This window comes from Marmota marmota, unplaced genomic scaffold (genome assembly GCF_001458135.2).
Source record: "Marmota marmota marmota unplaced genomic scaffold, marMar, whole genome shotgun sequence".
Classification (NCBI taxonomy): Eukaryota; Metazoa; Chordata; class Mammalia; order Rodentia; family Sciuridae; genus Marmota; species Marmota marmota.
Genome location: NW_026000316.1, coordinates 5,236,194 through 5,263,464, shown reverse-complemented (window position 1 = coordinate 5,263,464; position 27,271 = coordinate 5,236,194). Strand labels below are relative to the sequence as shown.

At 36.3% G+C, this 27,271-nt stretch overlaps 1 protein-coding gene across 10 annotated transcripts in view; it reads left to right on the top strand.

The window, feature by feature from the left end:
* The window catches only part of Diaph2 (diaphanous related formin 2), an 831,690-nt gene that overhangs the window by 38,649 nt on the left and 765,770 nt on the right, over positions 1-27,271 (top strand). For 9 of the 10 annotated variants that reach the window (XM_048797310.1, XM_048797302.1, XM_048797304.1 and 6 more), the window contains exons 2-3: positions 14,350-14,382; positions 17,072-17,248. In XM_048797310.1, the coding sequence (XP_048653267.1) occupies positions 14,350-14,382; positions 17,072-17,248 (210 nt within the window). The remainder of the gene's footprint in view (positions 1-14,349; positions 14,383-17,071; positions 17,249-27,271) is intronic. The other variant, XM_048797301.1, reaches the window with a different exon arrangement.

Sequence of the window (27,271 nt, the reverse complement as noted above, 5' to 3'; positions counted from 1 at the left end):
TGTTTGGTTGATTAATTTGTCTTTTTGTTCAAACAGAGAAGGTAGAAATTTATTTATTAAATATTAAGCCCCATTTGTCTAAGAGTATCTTGTTATGTACTGGGTACTATGCCAGGTTTATAAATATGTGTATTTGTGTAAAACTAGCTTTCTTTTTCACTCTATTTTATTTCATTTTTTTCAATTCATAGACTTAAGAAGAACTTTCATGTCCAAACATTTTTCCCCCTTTGCAATGGTTTAGTAAAAAACATACAAACACTATTTGTATACCTTTAGAAGAAGCTACTACTTTTAAAAATCTGGATGATTCCTGCAATTGGTTGTATTTAATTCAGGTACTGAGCAATTTCCTCTAATTCATTAGTGTGAACTTTTTAAAAGACCTAAGTGGCAAGCATACATTTCCTGAACCATTTACCCATAGTCCTGGAGTTGATCATTCTTGTTAAGCAGAAGAGACTGCTGGATTTCCCTATCATAGTCACCCCTCTTGAAGTTCAACATTGAAATTTATATAAGACAAGGCAGTTCATTTAAGATTGAGCATATGTTGTTTTGACAGATTAACAAAATTAATCCAGTGACTTAACAGCTTATTGCTTCATGAAGAAAACTGAAGCCCTGTACTGTGATGTCATATTTGACCCTTTGAACATAAATATTTTGTTTTTTATAAGATGTAAGAGCATGTTGGGAGGAAAAATCCCCAAAGGATTTTTTTGTGTGTCATTAAAGTGGTGAAAGTAATTTTGATTTGTATTAGCAAAGAACTCTGTTGGGTTAATTTTTGAGGCTTCTGATTTGACAGTGCTTCTGAGATGGTATGCTTATGTTTGCAAAAATATAGAAGTATTGCTCTACTAAAATGATGAAATGGATAGTTTGAGGTGTTAACGATAACAAACTAAGGTGAAGAATTGGATTGGGGCTTAATTAATGTCTGTGACTTCATCTTCTCACCTACTAGGCAAAATACTTCGGGGATAGGGCCATATCTTTAAATTCCCAGTGCCTAGCACACTGCTGATTGATCTGACATCTATTCGTAATTGCTAATGGTCATAGAGGACAGAAGTGCCTGAGATGATATACGGGTATTTGAAAATGACCCTTATTGTCAGAAAGTAGATGAAAGAGTGTTTTGGGATAATTTTAAATACAGGCAGTAAATATTTCAATGATTGTGAAAGCTAAAATTTGTTTTCCTCCAGTCATTCTTCGAACCAAACCTCTACATTGAACTTGCTTCTAAAAATCACATGATAGATATCTTTCTTGGTGAAAGATACAACCGAGCAGTACTCAACTAATGCATAGTTCTTTATAATAAAGTATTTGAATGTCTACACAGAATGTTCAGCTTGGTTACCAGGTGGTTGAATGGCTTTGGATTGTCTTGATTGCTCTTACTGTTTTTTAAAGTCCATAGTTTAGGATCTGAAAAGTTGGAGGTAGACCTTTGAATAGTAAGTACTCCTTTTGTGACTGTCCCTGATCTGGATAGGTGTTGGGCAGGGATATAGTCCAGAGGAATCAAACCCTGGATCAGTGGTTGATACTGATCACCTTCCTCGAGGTCTTTCTCACTTGGAATATGTTTGGAGGCTTTATCAGAGCTCTCAGAATCTTTTTATTGTTATTGTTCTTTCTTTTCTCTGATCTTCAACTAAACTATAACCTCCATAGGAGAAAAACATGCGTACCTTGTTTACCATTGTATTCCCAGCGCCCAGCATTGAACAGGTGCCTTGAAGATGCTCAAATATTTGTTCAGTTGAGTTAAAAGTATTTTTTTTTCCTGTGTCCTGTTGCCCCTGTTCTTGGAGAGCATGAAACTTAAAGCTGGGTAAATAATTGACCCTTCATCTTTGTTATAATGGCCAACTTATTGATTTTCTTTAAAGAGAAGAAAATTGTCAAAGAGCGTGACTAAGTTTTTGAGTTGGTGATGAGACTTTTGAATTATATGCAATTTAGTTGTCCAATTTCTGTGGTACTAGAGTAATTGCACAATGTTTATAAAACATTGTATTAGCATGTAACATTAGCCATAAGAGAGTTGAATCTTTACATCTTGCTGTTTTTGTTCATTTCTGGCTGATTGAAAAAATTAAAACTTAATTTTCTTGGAATAATGATCTCTCACATTGCAATGAGAACTACAGCATTAGAGTTTATAAGTAAGTCAGCCGTTTCTCTTATTCTTAAGGGGTTGAGGCTCTAGAGTGATACTTTTATAATCATACAATACTCACATAATACTGTACTGTTATATTTAATATAGCTGATCATAAGTGAAGTTTAATAAACTCTGATTGTTTCACTAATGCACAATCTGATTGCTTTACCAGAGTTGATTTTAATGAAAATGTATGGTCAATATACTTATTGGTGCAATCTGCCCTTATTGTAATGACTATTATCATTAGATTTGCATAATAAAAACTTACCAAAATGACTTTAATCAGTGCTTTTAATTCAAGGGTGTGATTCTAATAAAGATTTTGGGGGTCATTTTTTTCTTTTGGCTTGTAAATATTTTTAACTCCATAGTAGCTCTATAGGTTGTACATAGGAGTAAAAATCCATGATGTTTACTTTTATGTGGTGTGAGGAAGAGATGCATACACCTATATAAATTTGGATAAAATTTGAGAGCTTATCCCTGAACACTGTTATTGTAAATAAAAATGAATTATATTTTATTTATTATTTTTTTGTGACACTGAGGATTTAACCCAGGGTCTCATGCATGTTAGGCAAGCATTCTACCACTGAGCTGCACCTCAACCCTGATGATGTATTTTTTTTTTTAATTTTTTATTGTTGGTTGTTCAAAACATTACATAGTTCTTTTTTTTCCATGTTTTAAAAAAATATTTATTTTTTAGTTGTAGTTAGATACAATATTTTTAATTAATTAATTAATTTATTTATTTTTTTAACTTTTTATTGTTAGTTGTTCAAAACATTACATAGTTCTTGATATATCATATTTCACACTTTGATTCAAGTGGGTTATGAACTCCCATTTTTACCCCATATACAGATTGCAGAATCACATCAGTTACACATGCATTGATTTACATATTGCCATACTAGTGTCTGTTGTGTTCTGCTGCCTTTCCTATCCTCTACTATCCCCCCTCCCCTCCCCTCCCCTCTTCTCTCTCTACCCCCTCTACTGTCATTCATTTCTCCCCCTTGTATTATTTTTCCCTTTCCCCTCACTTCCTCTTGTATGTACTTTTGTATAACCCTGAGGGTCTCCTTCCATTTCCATGCAATTTCCCTTCTCTCTCCCTTTCCCTCCCACCTCTCATCCCTGTTAAATGTTAATCTTCTTCTCCTGCTCTTCGTCCCTACTCTGTTCTTAGTTACTCTCCTTATATCAAAGAAGACATTTGGCATTTGTTTTTTAGGGATTGGCTAGCTTCACTTAGCATAATCTGCTCTAATGCCATCCATTTCCCTGTAAATTCTATGATTTTGTCATTTTTTAATGCAGAGTAATACTCCATTGTGTATAAATGCCACATTTTTTTTATCCATTCGTCTATTGAAGGGCATCTAGGTTGGTTCCACAGTCTTGCTATTGTGAATTGTGCTGCTATGAACATCGATGTAGCAGTGTCCCTGTAGCATGCTCTTTTTAGGTCTTTAGGGAATAGACCAAGAAGGGGAATAGCTGGGTCAAATGGTGGCTCCATTCCCAGCTTTCCAAGAAATCTCCATACTGCTTTCCAAATTGGCTGCACCAATTTGCAGTCCCACCAGCAATGTACAAGTGTACCCTTTTCCCCACATCCTCGCCAGCACTTGTTGTTGTTTGACTTCATAATGGCTGCCAATCTTACTGGAGTGAGATGGTATCTTAGGGTGGTTTTGATTTGCATTTCTCTGACAGCTAGAGATGGTGAGCATTTTTTCATGTACTTGTTGATTGACTGTATGTCCTCCTCTGAGAAGTGTCTGTTCAGGTCCTTGGCCCATTTGTTGATTGGGTTGTTTGTTCTCTTATTGTCTAATTTTTTGAGTTCTTTGTATACTCTGGATATTAGGGCTCTATCTGAAGTGTGAGGAGTAAAGATTTGTTCCCAGGGTGTAGGCTCCCTATTTACCTCTCTTATTGTTTCTTTTGCTGAGAAAAAACTTTTTAGTTTGAGTAAGTCCCATTTGTTGATTCTAGTTATTAACTTTTGTGCTATGGGTGTCCTATTGAGGAATTTGGAGCCCGACCCCACAGTATGTAGATCGTAGCCAACTTTTTCTTCTATCAGACGGCGTGTCTCTGATTTGATATCAAGCTCCTTGATCCATTTTGAATTAACTTTTGTGCATGGCGAGAGAAAGGGATTCAGTTTCATTTTGTTGCATATGGATTTCCAGTTTTCCCAGCACCATTTGTTGAAGATGCTATCCTTCCTCCATTGCATGCTTTTAGCCCCTTTATCAAATATAAGATAGTTGTAGTTTTGTGGATTGGTTTCTGTGTCCTCTATTCTGTACCATTGGTCCACCCGCCTGTTTTGGTACCAGTACCATGCTGTTTTTGTTACTATTGCTCTGTAGTATAGTTTGAAGTCTGGTATCGCTATACCGCCTGATTCACACTTCCTGCTTAGCATTGTTTTTGCTATTCTGGGTCTTTTATTTTTCCATATGAATTTCATGATTGCTTTCTCTATTTCTACAAGAAATGCCGTTGGGATTTTGATTGGCATTGCATTAAACCTATAGAGAACTTTTGGTAATATCGCCATTTTGATGATGTTAGTTCTGCCTATCCATGAACAGGGTATATTTTTCCATCTTCTAAGATCTTCTTCTATTTCTCTCTTTAGGGTTCTGTAGTTTTCATTGTATAAGTCTTTCACCTCTTTTGTTAGGTTGATTCCCAAGTATTTTATTTTTTTTGAAGATATTGTGAATGGAGTGGTTGTCCTCATTTCCATTTCAGAGGATTTGTCGCTGATATACAGGAATGCCTTTGATTTATGCGTGTTGATTTTATATCCTGCCACTTTGCTGAATTCATTTATTAGCTCTAATAGTTTCTTTGTAGAGCCTTTTGGGTCTGCTAGGTATAGAATCATATCATCTGCAAATAGTGATAATTTAAGTTCTTCTTTTCCTATTTTGATGCCTTTAATTTCTTTCGTCTGTCTAATTGCTCTGGCCAGTGTTTCGAGAACTATGTTGAACAGAAGTGGAGAGAGAGGGCATCCCTGTCTTGTTCCAGATTTTAGAGGGAATGCCTTCAGTTTTTCTCCATTCAGAATGATGCTAGCCTGAGGCTTAGCATAGATTGCTTTTACAATATTGAGGTATGTTCCTGTTATCCCTAGTTTTTCTAGAGTTTTGAACATAAAGGGATGCTGTACTTTGTCGAATGCTTTTTCCGCATCTATCGAGATGATCATATGGTTCTTATTTTTAAGTCTATTGATGTGGTGAATAACATTTATTGATTTCCGTATATTGAACCAGCCTTGCATCCCAGGGATGAATCCTACTTGATCATGGTGTACAATTTTTTTGATATGTTTTTGTATCCGATTCGCCAGAATTTTATTGAGGATTTTTGCATCTAGGTTCATTAGAGATATTGGTCTGTAGTTTTCTTTCTTTGAAGTGTCTTTGTCTGGTTTAGGTATCAGGGTGATGTTGGCCTCGTAGAATGAATTTGGAAGTTCTCCCTCTTTTTCTATTTCCTGAAGTAGCTTGAAAAGTATTGGTATTAGTTCCTCTTTAAAGGTTTTGTAAAACTCTGCTGTATACCCATCCGGTCCTGGGCTTTTCTTAGTTGGTAGTCTTTTGATGGTTTCTTCTATTTCCTCAATTGATATTGGTCTGTTTAGGTTGTCTATATCCTCCTGACTCAATCTGGGCAGATCATATGACTTAAGAAATTTATCTATGCCTTCACTATCTTCTAATTTATTGGAGTATAAGGATTCAAAATAGTTTTTGATTATCTTCTGTATTTCTGAAGTGTCTGTTGTGATATTGCCTTTTTCATCCCGTATGCTAGTAATTTGAGTTCTCTCTCTTCTTCTCTTCGCTAGCATCGCTAAGGGTCTGTCGATTTTGTTTATTTTTTCAAAGAACCAACTTTTAGTTTTGTCAATTTTTTCAATTGTTTCTTTTGTTTCGATTTCATTAATTTCAGCTCTGATTTTAATTATTTCTTGCCTTCTACTTCTTTTGCTGTTGTTTTGCTCTTCTTTTTCAAGGATTTTGAGATGAAGTATGAGATCATTTATTTGTTGGTTTTTTCTTTTTTTAAGGAATGAACTCCAAGCAATGAATTTTCCTCTTAGAACTGCTTTCAATGTGTCCCATAGATTCCGATATGTTGTGTCTGTGTTTTCATTTATCTCTAAGAATTTTTTAATTTCCTCCTTGATGTCTTCTATAACCCATTGATCATTCAGTAACCTATTGTTCATTCTCCAAGTGATGTATGCTTTTTCCTTCCTTCTTTTATCGTTGATTTTCAGTTTCATTCCATTATGATCAGATAAGATGCATGGTATTATCTCTACTCCTTTATATTGTCTAAGAGTTGCCCTGTGACATAATATATGATCTATTTTTGAGAAGGATCCATGTGCTGCTGAGAAAAAAGTGTAACTGCTTGATGTTGGGTGGTATACTCTATATATGTCAATTAGGTCTAGGTTATTAATAGTGTTATTGAGTTCTATAGTTTCCTTATTCAACTTTTGTTTGGAAGATCTGTCCAGTGGCGAGAGAGGTGTGTTGAAGTCTCCCATGATTATGGTATGGTGGTCTATTAGACTCTTGAACTTGAGAAGAGTTTGTTTGACGAACATAGCTGCACCATTGTTTGGGGCATAAATATTTATGATTGTTATGTCTTGTTGGTGTATGGTTCCCTTAAGCAGTATGTAGTGTCCCTCTTTATCCCTTTTGATTAACTTTGGCTTGAAATCTATTTTATTTGATATGAGTATGGACACTCCTGCTTGTTTCCGAAGTCCATATGAGTGATATGATTTTTCCCAACCTTTCACCTTCAGCCTATGTATGTCTTTTCCTATCAAATGCGTCTCCTGTAGGCAGCATATTGTTGGGTCTTGTTTTGTGATCCATTCTACTAGCCTGTGTCTCTTAATTGGTGAGTTTAAGCCATTAACATTTAGGGTTATTATTGAGATATGGGTTGTTCTTCCAGCCATATTTGTTTATTTCTGTTACTAAACATGGTTTGTTTTCCTCTTTGATTATTTCCCCCCCCTTTACTGTCCTACCTCCCACTGTTGGTTTTCATTGTTATTTTCCATTTCCTCTTCCTGTAATGCTTTGGCGAGGATGTTTTGAAGAGATGGTTTTCTAGCTGCGAATTCTTTAAACTTTTGTTTATCGTGGAAGGTTTTAATTTCATCTTCCATCCTGAAGCTTAATTTCGCTGGATACACAATTCTTGGTTGGAACCCATTTTCTTTCAGTGTTTGAAATATGTTATTCCAGGATCTTCTAGCTTTCAGAGTCTGTGTTGAAAGATCAGCTGTTATCCTGATTGGCTTACCCCTAAATGTAATCTGCTTCCTTTCTCTTGTAGCTTTTAAAATTCTCTCCTTATTCTGTATGTTGGGCATCTTCATTATAATGTGTCTAGGTGTGGATCTCTTATGATTTTGCACATTCGGCGTCCTGTAGGCTTCTAGGATTTGGGATTCTGTCTCATTCTTCAAGTCTGGGAAGTTTTCTCGTATTATTTCATTGAATAGACTGCTCATTCCTTTGGTTTGGAGCTCTGTACCTTCCTGTATCCCAATGACTCTTAAGTTTGGTCTCTTAATGTTATCCCATATTTCTTGGATGTTCTGCTCATGGTTTCTTAACAGTCTTGCTGAGCTGTCTATGTTCTTTTCCAGTTGAAATACTTTGTCTTCATTGTCTGATGTTCTATCTTCTAAGTGTTCTACTCTGCTGGTAGTATTCTCCATTGAGTTTTTAAGTTGGTTTATTGCTTCCTGCATTTCTAGGATTTCTGTTTGTTTGTTTTTTATAACCTCTATCTCCCTGTATAGTTGATCCTTTGCTTCCTGGATTTGTTTGCGTAATTCATTGTCGAAGTGATCTTTCATTGTCTGATTTTGCTGTTTAATGTCTTCCTTGATACTCCAGATCATCTGAAGCATGTATATCCTGAATTCTTTATCTGACATTCCATCTGCTGCAGCTGTTACCTCTTCTAAAGTTGCGTTGACCTGCATTGCTTGTGGTCCTTTCTTTCCTTGTCTTTTCATACTGCTTGCGTATCTTTCCTGCAGGCGCGGGCGGCGGCTCTGCTCTCTCCTTATTCCAATTGGGGTGTCGTGGCTACCACGCCGGCAGGTCACTGGGCCTGTTCTGGGCGCTGGCGGCGGCTCTGTTCTGCCCCTACTCCAATTGGGGTGACGAGTGTACCACGCCGGCAGGCCACCGGGCCTGATCCGCCGGTCGGTTGCAGGTTTGCCTACCCTGCAGGCGCGGGCGGCGGCTCTACTCTGCCCCTACTCCAAATGGGGTGACGTGTCTGTCGTACCGGCAGGCCACTGGGCCTGTCCCGCTGGTCGGTCGCAGATCTGCCCACCTTTCGGGCACGGGTGGAGGCTCTGCTCTGCCCCTACTCCAATTGGGGTGTCGTGACTACCCCGCCTGCAGGACGCTGGGCCTGTTCCTGGCACGGGCGGCGACTCTGCTCTGCCCCTACTCCAATTAGGGTGGTGTGTGTACCACGCCGGCAGGCTCCTGGGCCTGATCCGCCGGTCTGTTGCAGGTCTGCCTACCTTGGAGGCGCGGGCGGCGGATCTGCCCTGCCCCTCCTACCACGCCTGCGGACCCCTGGGCCTGATCTGCAGGTTGGTCACAGGTCTGCTCACCCTGCGGGCACGGGTGGCGGTTCCGCTCCGCCCCCACTCCAATTGGGGTCACGTGACCACCCCACCGGCAGGGCCTGATCCGGGCGTGGGCGAAGGATCTGCTCTGCCCCTACTCCAGTTGGGGTGACGTGTGTACCACACTGGCAGGCCACTGGGCCTGACCCGCCAGGCTGTCACAGGTCTGTTTACCTTGCAAGCGCGAACGGCGGCTCTGCCCTGCCCCTCCTACCACGCCCATGTACCACTGGGTCGCGGGTCTGCCCACCTTGCGGGTGCGGGTGGCGGCTCCGCTCCGCCCCCTCTCCAATTGGGGTCACGCGGTCACCACGCTGGCGAGCCGCTGGGCCTGCTCCGGGCGCTGGCGGCGGCCCGGCTCCTCCCCTCTGGCTCCACGACAAATTGAGGAGACTCGGGTGTCTGTGCCTCACCCCCCCTACCAGGAGACCAACTGTTTATGTCGCCGCTGGTATTGATGAAGTTCTCTCCTCCGCCGCTTTCTGATGACATCAGATCTCTGCCATGTTGGTATCCTATGCGAATGGCAGCATTTCGTTCCCCTTGCCGGGCAACCAAAGCAACGGGTGAGTCCTGACCGGCCCTCAGCAGGACCCGGACCGAGAAGCAGTTTCCGCGGGCTCCTTAGCCCTGGGCCAGAGCAGTTCCGGGAGCCGGAACTCGGCCGCTCCGTGCTCGGTGCATGCTCTGATAAGAGCAGGCTCCAAGAAGCTCTTTCCGCGGTTTATTTAGCACTGAGCCTGAAGGCGAATGGCAAGCTGCAGGCGAATGGCAGCCTGAAATTACCTGTTCTATGGCTGAATGAGCTGCGATCAGTCGAAAACAGGGATGGTGACGTCAGCTCTCCAAGATGGTGGCCGCTGGCCTCCTCTGTGGTCTGACCGGTGTGGAGAACCGAATTGGACCGCTTCCTTCCCCCGTCTCAAACCCAGAATTCAGCACTGAGTACGGTGCTTGCACACCTGGCAGAAGCCCGCAGAAACTGCAGCGCTGTATCCCTGCGTCGCTGTCTCCTCGTTTCCCAGCGCGCGCCGCAGACTCTAGCCGTGGGGCGATTTGCCGAACAAGCAGCGTGACCCTCCGTGCGGACAAATCTCTCGCGTTTGAGCCCCCGTAGCCGATCCTCGTGCGATGGAAATCCTTCCTCCAGGTTCCGGAGCACCCCACTTTTATTGGAAATTCCTAACAAGATAGCCTTTAGCCGTCCTGACTCGTCATTCTCCCGCACAGTGACGCGGCACACGGGGGCAATGCACTCCCCTGGCCGCCATCTTCTCCCTCATGATGATGTATTTTAATACAGCCATTTTTCACATGTGTCTTAAAGGTCAGTTCACATAAAAATGACTGATTTAATCTTGTCAAAAAGCAGCTCTTTACAATTATCTGAAGTTGTTTCTTTTTGGTGGTGTTTTTGTTGCTATGATGGAGTCCTTTTGTACCTTTCTTTTTTGACTTAGATTTAAAGAAAATTGTGTGGCAGAAATCTTTTCTGTTGCAGGTAATTTAATTGGAACTTATACAATGATTTCAATACATTTTTAATGCACAGTGGCCCAAAATCCCCACTTCTGAAACTCAGTCTCTTCATATGTGCTTTAAGATTTTCATCTTTTATAGACCATGTTTGTCTCTTTTCTCCCTAAAGTGTTACAACGAAAAGTTCTAAATAATGTTATTATATTCATAAAATGATATTTATGTAAACATTTTTCATGAGGGAAATATATGATAAAATATCCATAATCTAATATTATTAAATGTGCACAATTATATATATAGTGTGTGTATATATATATATATATATTTTAAAGAAAATTATATATGTATACACACACACATACTGTAGCTGAATGAAATGTATAAATCAAGAAATCAAAAGCAGAGTGTTTTTTTTTTAATGGTTCTCCATCACAAGTAATTGGGATAATTTTTTACATGAGTATAATTTCCTATGTGCCTTGGGGTATTCTATCACTCTTGAAAATGTGTTAGGAAAATAAATCTTTAAAATAAAGCACAATCCTCTTCCAGTATTATTTTTGATCAGGGTTCCAAATTTGGTTTATTTTTTTCCACATTTGGTTTATTAAGAACCATATTTTAAATTCAAGGGCTCTAGAAATGGAAACCTATCTAACAATATGAGTATTTGAGATCAGAGGGAACATGGAGGTACAAACAGGAGGTACAAATAGGACATCATGGAGCATGCATTGGGAAAAGGATTTAAATTTTTGTTTTATATAGCACAGGGTTCATGAAGGAAGAAGAAGAATGTAGCCTTGGGCAAAATGTGTTATTTGGGAGATTACTCTTTATAGGTCATGGAGAGGCATTGAATATTTATGAATGGGAGCACGATAGTCATTTATAATATTTAGTGCACTTCAGTGTACCAAGTACTGCTTTAGGCATTAAGGGTACATCCCAAAACCAGACAGACGAAAAGTCCCTGATCTTGTGGAGTTCATATTTTTAGTGAGAAAAAGACAAAAGTTAATAATAAAGGAAATTACAAATTGTTTAACATGTTAAGTCCTATTGGAAAATAGAAAAATAGCATGATAAAGCAGTTCAGGAGTGACAGGAGTGTGTGGAGAGAGCACCATGGTTCCATTTCAGATAGGATGGGCAGAATAGCAGGGATTGAAGGAGTAAGTCATGGGAATAATGGAAAAGAGCCTTCCAGGCAGAGGGAAGAGCCAGTGCCTGTGGCTTATTGCCTGCCTGGGGAACAGCGAGGTGCTTTGTGTGGCTAGAGCTGGATGGATGAAGGGACTGCAGTGGGAGGTGAGGTCAGAGGGATCTGGGCAGTGTGCAGATCCACAGGGCCTCATAGGCCATTTTAACAACTTGGATTTGTACTAGGAGGGGAAATAGACATTGCAGAATTTTGAACCAAAGAGTGACATGGTCTGACTTTGGATTTCACAGTATCACTTGGTCTGCAGTGTTCAAAATTAACTGTAGGAAAGCAAAAGTGGAAACAGGGAGATAATTTAGGAGGTTAATACAGAAATCTAAGAAAGAATTGATGGTGACTTGAGTCAGATCTTTGTGAACTGTAGAAATATGAGAGTGGGACTGGACAGCTAGATGATTGGTTGTTGTGAATGAAGGAGAAGGGAGAGACCAAGGTGACATGAAAGTGTTAGATGTAGAAAATTGGAATGCAGGTGTTACCCCCATTTTTTAAAATGAGAGTTTAGATCAGATTATCTCAAATTTTCTCCAAATCTTGGTAGTCAATACTATGTGGCTTAATGTGGACACAAAGTATGTTAATTGCAAAAAAGAATAGTGAGGGATGGAGATGAAGACTCAGTCTCTTCCCTTAGGATCAGGTGGAAAAATTGCTAGTGATTTTTTTCTTATCTTTGTCTCCCATCATTAAACTGTCAACATGTATTCAATTGAGACACAGATTTGAAGCATTTCTGACATTTGTGCACCTTAGGGAATTTGACTAAAGCAAATCATATTTCCCTTTAATTTACATTCTTGCTTTGGAGATACAGGTGTGTTTATAGTTTTGAGTTTACAACTCCAAAGGATGGGAAGAAAACAAAATAAAAATCTACTCGTAGAACTGTATAATCTATCTCAAAGTCCCAAGTGGAGAAGGCACCCATTCAGATGGTAGAAGGTTTACTTCAGGCAATTTTGATACGATGACACTTCTTTTTCTGACTTTGTGTTACAAGAAATCATGAAGCTCCTCATGGTGTATTAAAGTTTTCTGTAACCCACTAGAAAAACTAAAGAGAAAACTAACAGAGTCCTATGGTGCTTTTATCTTTCTTAAAATGGCTTCAATTCTCATATAAATAATCCCCCTCTTTTCTTTATCTATGGCAATAGATTGGGATTTGTGATGAAAATAAAGTATACAGGTTAGAATTTTAGATTCCCTAGGGAATCAAAAGATCAAAAGTAGAAAAACAGGTATCCATATAATAGTATATTTACCCCAGCTGATCTAGGGAAAGTTGAACTTTATAAAGCCACAGGTTTGGTGGTATTTGAAGACAATTTCCTGAGATCCTGAGACCAAACAATTCTCACTTAAAACTCCTACTGGAATTCTCCTCACCATTGAGAAGACTGTTTTTCTTAGTAAAAAGGGGTGTGAACATGCATGATCAATATTAATTTGAAGAAATAAGTGTATGAAATGGGGCAGAAGGCTTAATTTTTTTTTTTTTTTTTGTCCTGGAGATTGAACCCAAGTGTGCTTATCCACTGAGCCACATCCCAACCCCTTTGTATTTTTTATTTTGAGATAGGTTTTGACTAGGTTGCTTATAGCCCTGCTAAGTTGCTGAGGCTGGCATCAAACCTGTGATCCTCCTGCCTTAGACTTATGAGCCACTAGGATTATAAATATGTGCCACTGTACCTGGCCCCCTAATGGACCATTTTTAAAAATCTGATGCTTTCCAATTAGATCTCTTAATTGATGCTTCAATGTATAGTCCTGAATACTATAACAAAATTTCAGTTAAAATGGACCAACATATGGACCAGTCCCATAAAATTTTATCACCTTGTGATGTCATGGCCATGTTAATTTGTGTAGTACATTATTTGCAAGATGAAATCAGCATGCATTTTGTAGAACATATCCTCAACATTAAGCAATGCATGACTGTTTTTATTATAAGTGCACTCCAGTTGCGCATGGTGGCACTTGCCTGTAATCCTAGCAGCTCAGGATACCGAGGCAAGGGAACCACATGTTTAATGCCAACCTTAGCAATGCCATAAGTAATTTAACAAGACCCTATCTCAAAAATAGTGGGGGATGTAACTGGTTGGTAAAGCACCTGGGGTTCGATTCCAAATATAACAACAAAAAAAAGATCTTGGGAGATTTTGAGAAATTGGCATATATTAACAGGATCACAAGATTCAGTTTTATTTAGAATATTTATAAAGGTGTCCTTTAAGTATCCTTCAAATGTAACACTGAATTCTGAGACAAAATTGTTTCATTACTACTATTAAATGTGACATTTAGGATAAGTGTACATTTAGGATAGTGTACATTTAAAAAAATTAGATATGTTTAAAACATGATTATTCATTGAAAAACTTTGAAAAAACTTGCAAGACTTATTATTTTGCTGTGGTTTTTTTTCTCATTTGGACACTGATATCTGATCCAGATTTGGCTTTAGCGTCTTGGGATCCATATTTAAAGACAAATAGATCACCACTTCTCCCAACCAAACCTTCATTTTAAATCTCTAAGCTGCTATTTTTCTTTTGTAAATGATATATTGCTTATATATTAAACTTTCTACTTCTTTTTGACTATAGTTTATAAAATAAAAAATGAGAACCATTAACTTACTATTGTCTTGTTTGATATGTGAATTTCTCTTACCTGACTGGTATTTCTTTTTTGTTTGTTTCTTTTTGGTTTTAATAGAACATTCAAATAAAAACTTTGGCAGATGATGTGGTAAGGTGGTTGTAGCAGCATGTTATTACTTATGCATGTTGCTTTTTGAAATTAATATGTGTGGACATTAAAACATTGATATATGTAAGATGAAGTGGATGTTTACATAGAATAGAATAATTGTTAATAAAATGACTTCTCATTTTTGAACATTAACATAAAGAATTGTGTGAAATTTCAACAAAATTTTGCTGTCAACCTGATATATACTGTAACCAAATTTTTTTTAAATTCTGTGTTTATGTCTGGATTTTGAGAAACACAGATGTTTCCTTTTCCAAATCAATTGTGAATATATTAAGCATTAATATTAGAGGAAATTAATTTGAAATAGAAAAAAAAATAAGTTTAATATGTTACATGTGTACTGTTAAATTTAAAAACCTTAAATATTTCTAAGCAGAGTCTATCATAGTAAAATTTATTAGAAGTTATGTGCTCAAAATTCAATTATGCCCTTTTATAGCTAAACTTTAAAAAATGGTATTGTAAGCAATGTCATTTTTTTCTGTGTGAAATTACCTACCTATCTACCAACACTACTCTATGGAGGTGAAAGTGTGTGGCTTGACTTGATTTTCTTACCAGGACACAGCTGAAATCAAAAGCCAAATTTTCAAGATAAAAATGAAGGACATAGTGAAAGATCAAATTTACATGTTAGCAATGGTACTAATACTGCAAGAGTAAATATTAAGTCATATGAAGGAATGGAAGATAGATATGTTAATTTATTGTCAATTGCATATTTAAATGCTTTCATGTCCACCATATCTTTTACTGACATTTGAGTGTTAGAAATATACTCAGCTTATTTGGGATTACTTAATTTGTTTTTCTGGAGTTGTGTGAAGACAGACAAATCTAAACCAAATTAATTTCCCTCAAAGAGTTAAAAGAAAATTGAGAATAGAGTTCAGAATAATGCAAAGAATAAATTATATGTTATGATGAAGACTGATAGGAACCAGGGGCTTAGGAATTTAGGTGAGTCACTTTTCCGGTGAAATGAGGGAATTGGTCTAGATGATTTTTCTTGTTCTTCCCAGCTCTAAAATATTGTACTTTATATAATCTCTTTGTAAGCAACCATACACTCAAATCATTTTTTGTAATCCTCAATAAGCTGCTTAAAACTGTTCATATTTCTTTCAAAGTACACCTTTTATTTAAAAAAGGTATTCTTTGAATCAATAAAATGAAAGACATGTTCTTTTAATGGGGTCAACATGCTTTTATACCAGCTGAATTAATAACATCTGTGATGCTTTTTGTATCATTGAGGTAATTTGTAAGGACCCCTTTCAACATGGCAGTGAACGTGCATTGTTCTCATATCTAACGGGTCTGCTTGTGTAATGTGAGCTGATGATATGCATGTGCTTCCTAACAGAAACCCAAATAAAACTGAGTTGCATTCAGTTTTATGTACATTACTAATTTTTGATGTCTAATGTTTTGCAGTCTAAAATAGAGTGGCCTGTTTACATGTAATTGAAGTAATTAACTCACTTTATGTGAAAGAGCAAGCTAATTATTAGAGATTGTACATGGAATCAATGGTTCAAAGTCAATATCCATAAAATAGTGAGTTCTTCATAATTGTATTTATAGGAAAAAGATATTTTTGTTTATGTTATATTTCCAGTAAATGGAAAAAATGGTGTTTTTATTTTTGTCTTGCTTTTGCCCCATGTTTTAGGAAATAAAACGTTGGAGGAAAATAATAATAATATTAATAACAACAATAATAAATAGTAGCTAAGCATGTTTAGCATATTATTTAAAACTCACAATAACACTGTGGTGTAGGTCATATCCTGTTTTTAAAAGGAAAACATATCCCTGTTTTTAAGAGGAAACAGACATAGTGAGACCAAGAAGCTTTTACTGGATTATTCAGTCAGTGAATGGCAGTCTGGATTTGGACCCAGGTCATTTGGTTTCAGAGTCCATGCTTATTCAATTGCTACATTGACAGATTATTGATATATACTTGCCACAACTTTTGTACTTCTTTTTTGTGGTGCTGGGGTTTGAATCCACAGTCTTGGACTCTCTAGGAAAGTGCTCTATCACTGAGTTGCACACCCAGTCTAGTTTTTGCATGAATTATTGCCATAATTTTCCCTTAGAATTGAGTACCCACAGTTCTCTTCATTTTCTTTCTTTCCTTTTTTATTCATAGTTCTAAATTTGCCACTAAAGACATATTCTTCCTGAAATAACCACAGGATTTTGATTACTAGGGATTGAACCCAAGGGCACTTTATCACTGAGCTACATCACCAGTCTTTTTTAAAATTGTATTTTTTTTTTATTTTGAGACAGAGTCTTACTAAGTTGCTGAGGCTGGCCTTGTACTTGTGATTCTCCTGCCTCAGCCTCCTGGAGTCACACTTGTCTCTGAGACTTCTTTGAACCTACTTATTGTGCAAAATAGAAATGGCAAGAGACTTAAGTTTTACTTTTGAGGAATACTTTTCACCCTCAGACTTCTAAAGTTGAAGAGCTACTTCAAGGTTTCAAAATAGTACAATCTCTAACTTGAGCTTGCTGCTTAAAATAACATTTTGTCAAGAGACAATAATAATACATATTATACTAAGTGCCATTTTGATATTTCAGTTCTTTATGTTCATGGGTCTCGATCTTTTTCTTAGGGCTTTTTATCTTTTTCTGTTTGCAGCGTGACCGAATTACAAGTTTTAGAAAATCTACGGTCAAGAAAGAAAAGCCTCTTATTCAACATCCTATTGATTCCCAAGTCGCAATGAGTGAGTTTCCAGCAGCTCAGCCATTATATGATGAACGATCTTTGAATTTGTCAGAAAAGGAAGTACTGGATCTCTTTGAAAAAATGATGGTAAGTCAGACCTAATTTTGTTGTAGTTTTAAAATGTGTGTGTCAAGAATAGCACTGGATTTTAGGTACATGTGTTTGTGTAAACTGTATATATCATGTATAGCACAGACCAGAAACTCATTGATACAACAGAACTATTTGCACAAGTATGTGTTTTTTGAGCTAAAACATCCTTGCCTATCTCTTCCACTGTGAGCTCCCAGAAGCAGGGATAGTTTGACTTACCTTTGTCCTCTAGTATTCACTAGTTTCCAGCACATCAGTCAATTTTTCGATTACCGATTTGTATGCTTCTTTCCATAAAGCAAAATAAGTCTTAAGTCCACAGTGTTTCTTGTTGGTATAGGAAATGGAGTTGAAAGAACAAAGGGTAAAAAGAAAAACATAAAACCAAAACAAAACAAAAAACAAACAGTAAACGGAAAGAGAAATTAATTCAGTCAAGTTTGTTCTATTAGCAAGGTATACCACTTATATTTTAAAACATATTTCTTATGTTTTCTAGCTTGTTGTCATAATTATTTCTTATATTAGATAATAAACATAATAATTTGACTATTCAGCAGTCTATGGAAGGACAAGGGAGAAATGAGGCATTGGGCCATATTATATTGGTTAGCCTCACCAGAGAAGAACTGGAGCTCCAAATCCATGGTTCATTATTTTAAATTTCTGTCTCATTCATCAGTGTAAATTCTATATAAACAACTTTATAACATTTGTAAGCATTTCCTTCCTTTATCTAATAAGCCCTATTCTTCTTTAGTTGCCAGTATTTTCTGATTACCTAGATGTTCCTCAGTTTACCACTCTGTTGTCCTATCTTAATTTTCAAAAATGGTGGAAATAAAAACAAAAATAGAAACAGTCCTGGAGACTGTTTATTAGCACTTTAATCTTTTTAATTCTTCTTTCTTCACTCAAAAATAATTCTTGCAGCTTTAATCTGCTGATCCTTTTGTTTACTACTTTTTGCAACATTCGAGTTTATCAGTGGCCTTGCCATACTCCAGTTGTCTTAAGCTCACCACTGTGGGACCATTTTCTACTCCATTCATTTTTCTTAGTCACTCTTAATTGCTTACCAAATCCCATTGGTTCTACTTTTATAATAACTCTGACATCTGTGTGTCCTCAGTTGTCCTCTAGCTGTTCTTGCCCTAGTTTAGATAATCTTCCTCTTGTGTTTCTTGTAGCCACTAAGATGGCCTTTTAACTGGTCTTCCTCCCATCTTCCAGGTTTTGCCTATTCTAATCCAGTATTGCCCTATTTATAATTCTGAAAGAGGGCTGAGTGAGGTCTTAGCTCATTGGGTAGAGCGCTTGCCTCGTACATGTGAGGCACTGGGTTTGTTCCTCAGCACCACATAAAAATAAATAAAATATTGGGCTGGGGATGTGGCTCAAGCGGTAGCGTACTCGCCTGGCATACGCGCGGCCCTGGGTTTGATCCTCAGCACCACATACAATAAAACAAAGATGCTGTGTCCACCGAAAACTAAACAATAAATATTTAAAAAAACTCTCTCTCTCTCTCTCTCTCTCTCTCTCTCTCTCTCTCTCTCTTTTAAAAAAAATAAATTAAATAAAGGTATATATAAAACTAAAAAATATATATAAAAAAATTCTGAAAGAGATGCCTTTTCCAAAACCCCTTATGTTTTCAGATGATCATTTTATATGTCCCTATTCCATTCCCTCAACTATGCTCCTTGGTGACTATTTCCCACCTTTGCTGCTTAAACCTTTGAACTATTCCCCATCTTTATTTTTTGCTGATGACCTTGTTGCTTAATGAGTAAACTGAAGGAATCAGAAGAGAACATCCATAGACTTTTACCACCACACCTGCCTACCTTTTAGGATCTGTACTCAAGTAGTCTGCCTTGCTTCTTGTCATCATAGATGAACTTTTCATGTCTCTGTCCTTCCACTTGTTCCATCCCATTCCCTTTTATTTACTCAAACATTGTTTCAGTGACCTTCTCCTCTCTTTTCTACAATTCCCATCAGCATACAAACATGCTGTCCCTTCTTTTAAAACATTCCCTCTATCTCTGTTGTCAGCTACCTCTCTGTTTATTTACTCTACTTTGAAATGAAGTTTCTCACAATAGTTTTACTTATATGCACTGTTTTCAATTCCTCTCTTTTCACTTTCTCTTCTGAACTCATTCCAACTATGCTCCTCTTCTACCATTTCACCAAAACTGCCTTTATAATGTCAACAGAGATCTTCATGCTGCTAAATCCCATGGTAAGTTTTTAGTTCTCATCTCAATTGACACATCAGGAGCATTTGATTCAGTTGATCAATCTCTCCCTGTTTGAAGCACATTTTTTCCCTCAACACATATTTGTTTTCCTACTACCTCTCAGGCTTCTCCTTTTCATTCTTTCTTTATGATCCCTTTTTATGTCTTTAACCTGTAAATATTGGCTCAGGGATCAGTTCTTGGACATCTTTTCTCTATCTCTTTTCTATCTTCAATCTTTGATGATAGCAACCAGTTATATGTCTTTTGAATTTCATTTGTATGCTCATAATTCTCAATTTTTCTCCACCCTAGTCCACAACTCCAGACTCATATGTCTAACTTTGTAATGAACATCTCTCTTGGATGTTCAAAAGATCTCTCAGAATAATAGCCAAAACAGAACTGCTGATATTCCTCTCCAAATCTTCTCTAAAATTCTTCCCCTCATTTTTTGGGGGGTACTGAGGATTGAACTCAGGAGCTCTCGACCACTGAGCCACATCTCCAGCTCTATTTTGTATTATATTTAGATAAAAGGGTCTCACTGAGTTGCTTAGTGCCTTGATAAGTTGCTGAGGCTGGCTTTGAACTGGAAATCCTCCTGTTTCAGCCTCCTGAGCTGCTGGGATTACAGGTGTGTGCCACTGGGCCTAGCTAAAAATTCTTCTGCCTTACAGTTGACAGTATGCCCATCTATCTTCACAGGCCCCAAATGGGGTATCCTTTATTCCTCTCTCACATTTGACATTCAGGCTTTTAGGAAATTCCATTATCTCTCCTTTCAAAGTAAGGAACTTACAACATCTGACCATTTCTTACCACCTCTATTGGTACCATATTTTTTGAAGTCTCATCTGGATTGCTACAACAGTGGTAGGACTATTAGGATTACCAGAACTCCTAACTGGTCACTCTGCCTCCATCCTTGATCCTCTATAATATATTCTCAACAGAAAAAATATTCATTTAAAGCATGAACATCATATTACTTGGCTCCTAAATCTTTATCAGGGCTCTCTGTTCCACTTAGTTTAAGAAAGGCCATCGTGGGGCTAGGGCTGTAGCTTAGTGGTAGATCACTTGCCTAGCATGTGTGTGTAAGGTACAGTGGGTTCGATCCTTAGCACCACATAAAAAATGAAACAAAGGCATGGTGTCCTAAATACAATACAAAAACAATTTTAAAAAAGTTTATTTAATCCTCCCATCCCCACCCCAGCATATTATGGATCAGCATCCTTAATCTGAGAAATCATTCTGCATTTGGATTTTGGGATTGACTAATTTCACTTAGCATTATCTTCTCTAACTCCATCCATTTACCTGCAAATGCCATGATTTTATTCTCTTTTAATGTGAGTAGTATTCCATTGTGTATATATACCACATTTTGTTTATCCATTCATCTCCTGAAGGGCATCTATGTTGGTTCTACAATTTAGCTATTGTGAATTGTGCTGCTATAAACACTGACGTGGCTGTGTCCCTGTAGTATGCTGTTTTTACGTCCTTTGGGTATAGACCTAGGAGAGGGATAGCTGGGTCAGAAGACACCAAGGCTATGACTCTACTTTGTGTACAACCAGAGATATGAAAAAGCGTGTTCTATATGTGTAATATAAATTGTAATGCATTCTGTTGTCATATATAATAAAATTTAAAAATAAATAAATTAATTAACTTTAAAAAAGACTGTGCAGAAAAGAAAAAAAAAATAAAGGCCATGGTATATACAATAGCTTATAAAGCACTATATGATCTTGTCCCACCTTTTACCTCTTTGATATCTTCTTCTACTCTCCTCCCTTGCTCACTATGATTCAGTTCCACTTATGGCTTTGATGTGATTGTAACCCTAAACAACAGTGAATCCTGGTCATTTTCAATTTGTGTGCAGTATTGTGTTTTAAATGTTCATTCTAATGTTTCTTCAGAAAATTACCATTTTCCTCTATAAATGTGGGATATTTTCAAAAAGATTTGCTTGTTGGGTTTATAAATGTGATGTAAAGAAGTGTACAACTTGGTGCCACATTTTCCCTAATGGGAATTTTTCTTTTCATGGAAATTTGGGAATAAGATATCAAGAAAAGATATCTTTCAGGTACTATCATATTGTGTTATACTTTAATTTGTTGGATCTCATTAATGTTATTATCAACCATATACTCACATATTATAAACTTGTATATTGGCTAAAAACTTGTTTATATTCAGTAGTGGGATTGCTGGATCATGTGGTAGTTTTATTTTAAAAATTTTAGGACTCTCCATACTATTTTCTATAATAGCTGTACTAATTAACATTTTCATTAACAGTGTGTAGGGGGTTCCCTTTTTCCCACATCCTTGCCAACACTTTTTATCTTTTGTCTTTTCCACATTAGCTATTCTAACATGTGTGAGATTATTATATCTATTTATAATTTTAGTTTCCATTATGTTAAATGAGGCAGGTCAAGCACAGAAAGACAAATATTAGGATTTCACTCATATATGGAGTTTAAAAATGATGATCTCATAGAAATAGAGGGTAGAATGGTGATTACCAGGGTTTGGGGTGGTTGGGGAGGGATTGGGGAGATGTTGGTAAAAGGATACAAAGTTTTAGTTAAGAAAAATAAGTTCAAGAGATCTATTGAACAATATGGTGATTATAATTGATAATACATTGTATTTGTGAAAAAAGCTAAGATTAGATGAAAAGTGTTCTCAACACAAAATTGATAGCTATATGAGGTAATCCATATGTTAATTAGCTGGATTTGGTCATTGATATACATCATGACATACAGTTTTGTCAATTAAGCCTTATTTATACATAAATGAATAAAGATAAAATCAAATACATAGTTTTTGAATATATATATTATTTTTATAATAAATAAATATTATAAAGGTCTGTAACAAACATTCCCTCCCATTCTCAAATAAGTTTCATTATTTCTTCAATTGCCAATATTTTCTGATCACCTAGATTCCCTCAGTTTATCACTGTTGTTCTATTTTAATTACCAAAACAGTGATGATAATAACAGCAAAACCAGAAACATTCATTATTTATTAATGAATATATTATTTTAAATAATAGGATAACAGGAGTTGGATATCAAGAAATATGCTGTGATTTAAAGTTAACAACCAAAATATTAAAGGAAAGATTTTAAGGATTATATCTCTTATTTGAGAAAAGTCTACTTGAACATTATGTATATGAGGTATTATTTTTAGTTTGAAAATCATTGATGTACAGTGAAAAAGTTATTTTATGAATAAGCATAGTTTATGTTTACTTATGACCCAGGCATGTAACTAAACAGTTTGCATGTATTATTTCAGTTGATCCTTATGACAGTGCCACAAAGTAGGTAACATTGTTATCCCCCCTTTTCAGATAAGGGAATTGAGGCTTAGAGAGAGGCTTAGAAAACTGGTTCTGTAAATTGCCTAATAGCTGAGCTGGAACTCAAATCTAAACCATTGGCATTTTTATAACATCTACATTTAATAGTGTTTTATTTAAGCTACATATAAAATTGATATGTTTTTCTTGCATACATACTGTGTGGAAATAAAAAGCAACTCACAGGTACATTGGGTGGTAGGTAAAGCCAGCCTGGGGTAGATTATTTCCTACTGATGACAGAAAGTTATCTGTAATCACTTTTTACAGAGCATCAATTGAAAAGAAAGAGGCCAACAATCTAGTAATGGAAAACTGATAAAATGTCATTATCACAGTTGATTGGTAGAAGGCACTTAAGTCATTTTGTTTCTAAAACACAGTAGTAGATTTTTAGATACAAAATTTCCCCTTTTGATTTCATTCCTGTAGGTGTCCTTCCTTCTGCAAACAATGTAAAAGATGTTCTTGTCCTATTTGATGGCAACCTTGCTTCTCTTGAGTCTCTTGATGTTACCCTTTATTGTGCTGTTCCTGGTGATTGGCTTTTTTAGACTTTAGAGAACCATCATACAATGTTTAGACCATTTGGCCTAAATACTATATCCATGTTTTAGCCTAACATGCTCTGAGATGTAAAACATTTTAAATAATTGGATCAAATAGCAGGACATTATACACAATAACAATGTATGAGATGCTTGACAAGAAATAAATTACCTTAAAACTACTGATACAGTTTATTACTTGGGATTTCTGGGTAATGATATGTTTTCATGAAAGTTTTACTTGCTGAAAAAATTAATGAAAAACAATATTCAAATATAACTACCTTACTCTGATCATTGAATCTCTTGTTGAATGAAGAGTATAACTACCAACAATAGTTCTTATACATGGCTGTGTCTGAAATTAACTGCAGGATGGAAGTTTTAAAGAACATTAACTATTTTATTTAATTAGTAATACCTCATTTTAAAAATCACTTGATTCTTTATACTTAAGGAAAATTCTGAAATGAATCCAGTTAAGTAAAAGATCTAAGTGGCTCAGTTTCACTTTACTGATGTTTTAGTACATTACTAATGTTCCATTGACTCTGACATCTGTTCCATGCATTGATAAATCACTTCATATTGTAGATACTCAATGAAGCAATTATAGACAGACTTTCTGAGTAATGGTACCAATGGTCATTGCTGACAGATTTAAAGCCCCAAATCTGAGATTTTTTAGGTGATTATTTATTTTACAGAACACTGGCTTCTTAGTAAACAATGTGCCACCTTTAGTTTGTAAACTGAATTTTGTGCTTAGAGTATGGTCACCAACAATTGTTTGAAAATTGAGAAATGGTTCTTATATTAAAACTTTCAGCAGCGCATGGTGACACATGCCAGTAATCCCCGCAACTGAGACTGGAGGATTGCAAGTTCAAAGCAGCCTCAGCAATTTAGTGAGGCCCTAAGCAACTTAGTGAGACTCAAAAATAATAAAAATGGTCTGTGGATGTAGCTCACTGGGAAAATGCCCCTGGGTTAAATCCCTGGTATCAAAACAAAAACAAAAAATAAGACAAAACAAAAAAATAAGACAAAACAAAACAAAAAATAAGACAAAACAAAACAAAAACCAAAAAAACAACTTTCAAGAATTCAAATATATCATTGTTTTTATATGGTTGATATAATTACCTGCATGGAGTAAATGATACTTTTATAGGGTCCTACTCCCTTCTTCCCAGAGTCATGTTTTTCAAATCTTCACCAGTGGGTAAAGTTATCAGGAAGAAAACAATACTGCTTCAACATTATTGATTTAGTAACTTTCAAAGGTGACTGAACTATAGTGGTATTACACATAATTTGTAACCCCAAACTTAAATTAAATGAAGTTCATATTTTTAACCTTTCTCATGTTAACCAGAAATATTCTGTATTGCCCTTAATTAAGATTGAAAGAAATCTCTCCACTGTTCACTTTAAATCTAAGAAAATTAATAAAATGCTGCATTTTATAGTGATTCAGCATTTAAAGTTTTCATAGCTTTGAGCTTCCCAAGAATAACTGAACTTTGTATACTGAATATACTGCTTGGGAATTTTTAAACATTTAATAGTATAACTTATTTTTATACAAACAGAATCAAGGCAGAGTCCTTTGTTTTTTTGGGAGGGAGTATGGAGGAGTTGAGAGATTTCCATTTAAACATTAAAAATATAAACACACAAAAACTTCTTGGGAGTTCAAGTTGGAATTTGATTTCTATTAGCTATCACAAGGGTCTGGTCTATCAGTGGAGGTACCTAGGTTTCGTTGGCAACATTGGATTCATATAGAAATGTCAGTAAGGACTGTGTTCTAATACAGGTAATTAAATAGTTTTTTCTTATGCAAGTGGATAAGGCTAGAAATGATTTGTGATTTCTAGGCAATTTCATTTAATATATACGTAGTAAAGATAATGTTTCATAGGTGAATACACATGAAATTTTATGTTTTAAACTTTTTTGTGTGTGGCAGTGCTGGGGATGGAAAGTAGGGTCTCATGCATGCTAGGCAAGTGCTTTACCACTGAGTTATATTCCTGTTCTTACATGTTTTTCTATTCAGTGATTTATATTAATGCAGTGTGCATTTTTCAACAATTTTAGTATAATTATATGCACTAAATGCTAAATTATCCGCTATTCCATCTGTTAGAACTCTCATAAATAATCTCAAGGTTTTTAACTTTTGTTCTCTCAATTTTCCCTTTTCTTTGGATAGCAGGTGTTGTACTTTAACCCAAGTATACTTGTTCTCTCTTGACTGTTATTACAGGTTTCTTTTTAATCCAACACCAGTCTTGTAGAAGTTGGTTAGCTTGGATGAGAACCTTTTAGTGCTTTGAGCATAAGTACTTTTAATTAACTGTTAAACTACCATAAACTAAATTATAGTAAACTAGGTCTTAGAGTCTATAATCAGCCATAGAAATAGCTGTCAAAAATGGTCAGATTCTCAGAAATTGTCTAGATGGCATAATTTCCACTGGTTACATTTACATTCCTAGTATCCTTACTTCATATTATTAGACTATTGTAATGCCAGCATTATTCTGGACAATGTATTTTATTTTCTCATACAGACTTTTAAGAAAAAATAAGAAGGAGCAAAACTTATCCAGAAAACAGATTTAAAAGGTAACTAAATATGACTCAATTTTAAATTTCCTTACCAAGTATGTTCCTCATCAAAGGTCTACAGCTGAGGGGATAGTAGAATAGGAGTTCTAGGAAGAGGAATTCAAAGAAGCATGTTTGAAAATTTACTGTCACTGGTAAACTTCACAAATTCACTGCCTGTGTTCTATGTTTATATACAGAAATATTTTTTTAAATACTTCTGTTTAAAAAGTTCCTGCCAATATTTATTGCTATAAATGCATTTCAGCAACCATTTATTGATATGTGTAGTGTGCTAGGTAGTGCTGGAGTTATAAAGATGAATACAGTATCTCCCTTTCCCTTAGAGAGTTTGGAGTTTAGTCAGGGAGACAAGTAAAGAAATGATTTCTGTAATACTAGAATAGCTATGAATAGGCTACTTTGGTGGGTACGTAATACTGTGCAGGGGCTCAGGAAGGAAGCAGAGAAAATCTAAACAAACTGAAACTGAGTGTCACTTTTGAATTATCAATCTTAATTGGGGCATAAAAATGTCCTTATAGTGTGAACAATTTAGTTTGTCAAAGTCCAAGGCCTTCTATAAGCAACTTGTTTTTAATTTTTTTTTTGTGGTGTTGCAGATTGAATCTAGACCCTGTGTGTGCATGCTACGCAAGAGCTCTACCACTGAGCTCCATCCCCAGCTCTAGGTACTATTTCAAGTTCTGAAGAGTTCAAAGAAAATCCCTACTTTAAAGTAGCTCTTGTTATGATGATAGGGGTGACATATAGAAGCATAGGTGGGTGGAATTATAAAGAAGAAAAAGCAAAGGCAAGTTTCCATGTCATGGTAAAGTTTATTTGATGGCTTTCTGCCAAATGCCAGACACTTTGCTAGTCATAGAGGATGTAAAGATGTCAAAGATATTATTGCTGCCACAAGGGTTTTATTTTGTTTGGCCTGCAAGCTAAGAATGATTTTTATATTTTTAAGTGATTAGCAAAAAAGAAAACTGTTTATGAGCCCATGAAAATTATGTGAATTTCAGTTGTCCACAAAAAGGTTTTGTTGAATACAACCACATCCATTTGTTTATGCGTTTTCTAGGGTTCCTTTGTGCTACTGTAGAATTGAGTTCAAAGACAAAGATTGTATAACCTGTAAATCCTAAAACATTTACTATCTGGAGATTTACCCCAAAACTGTCCTAGT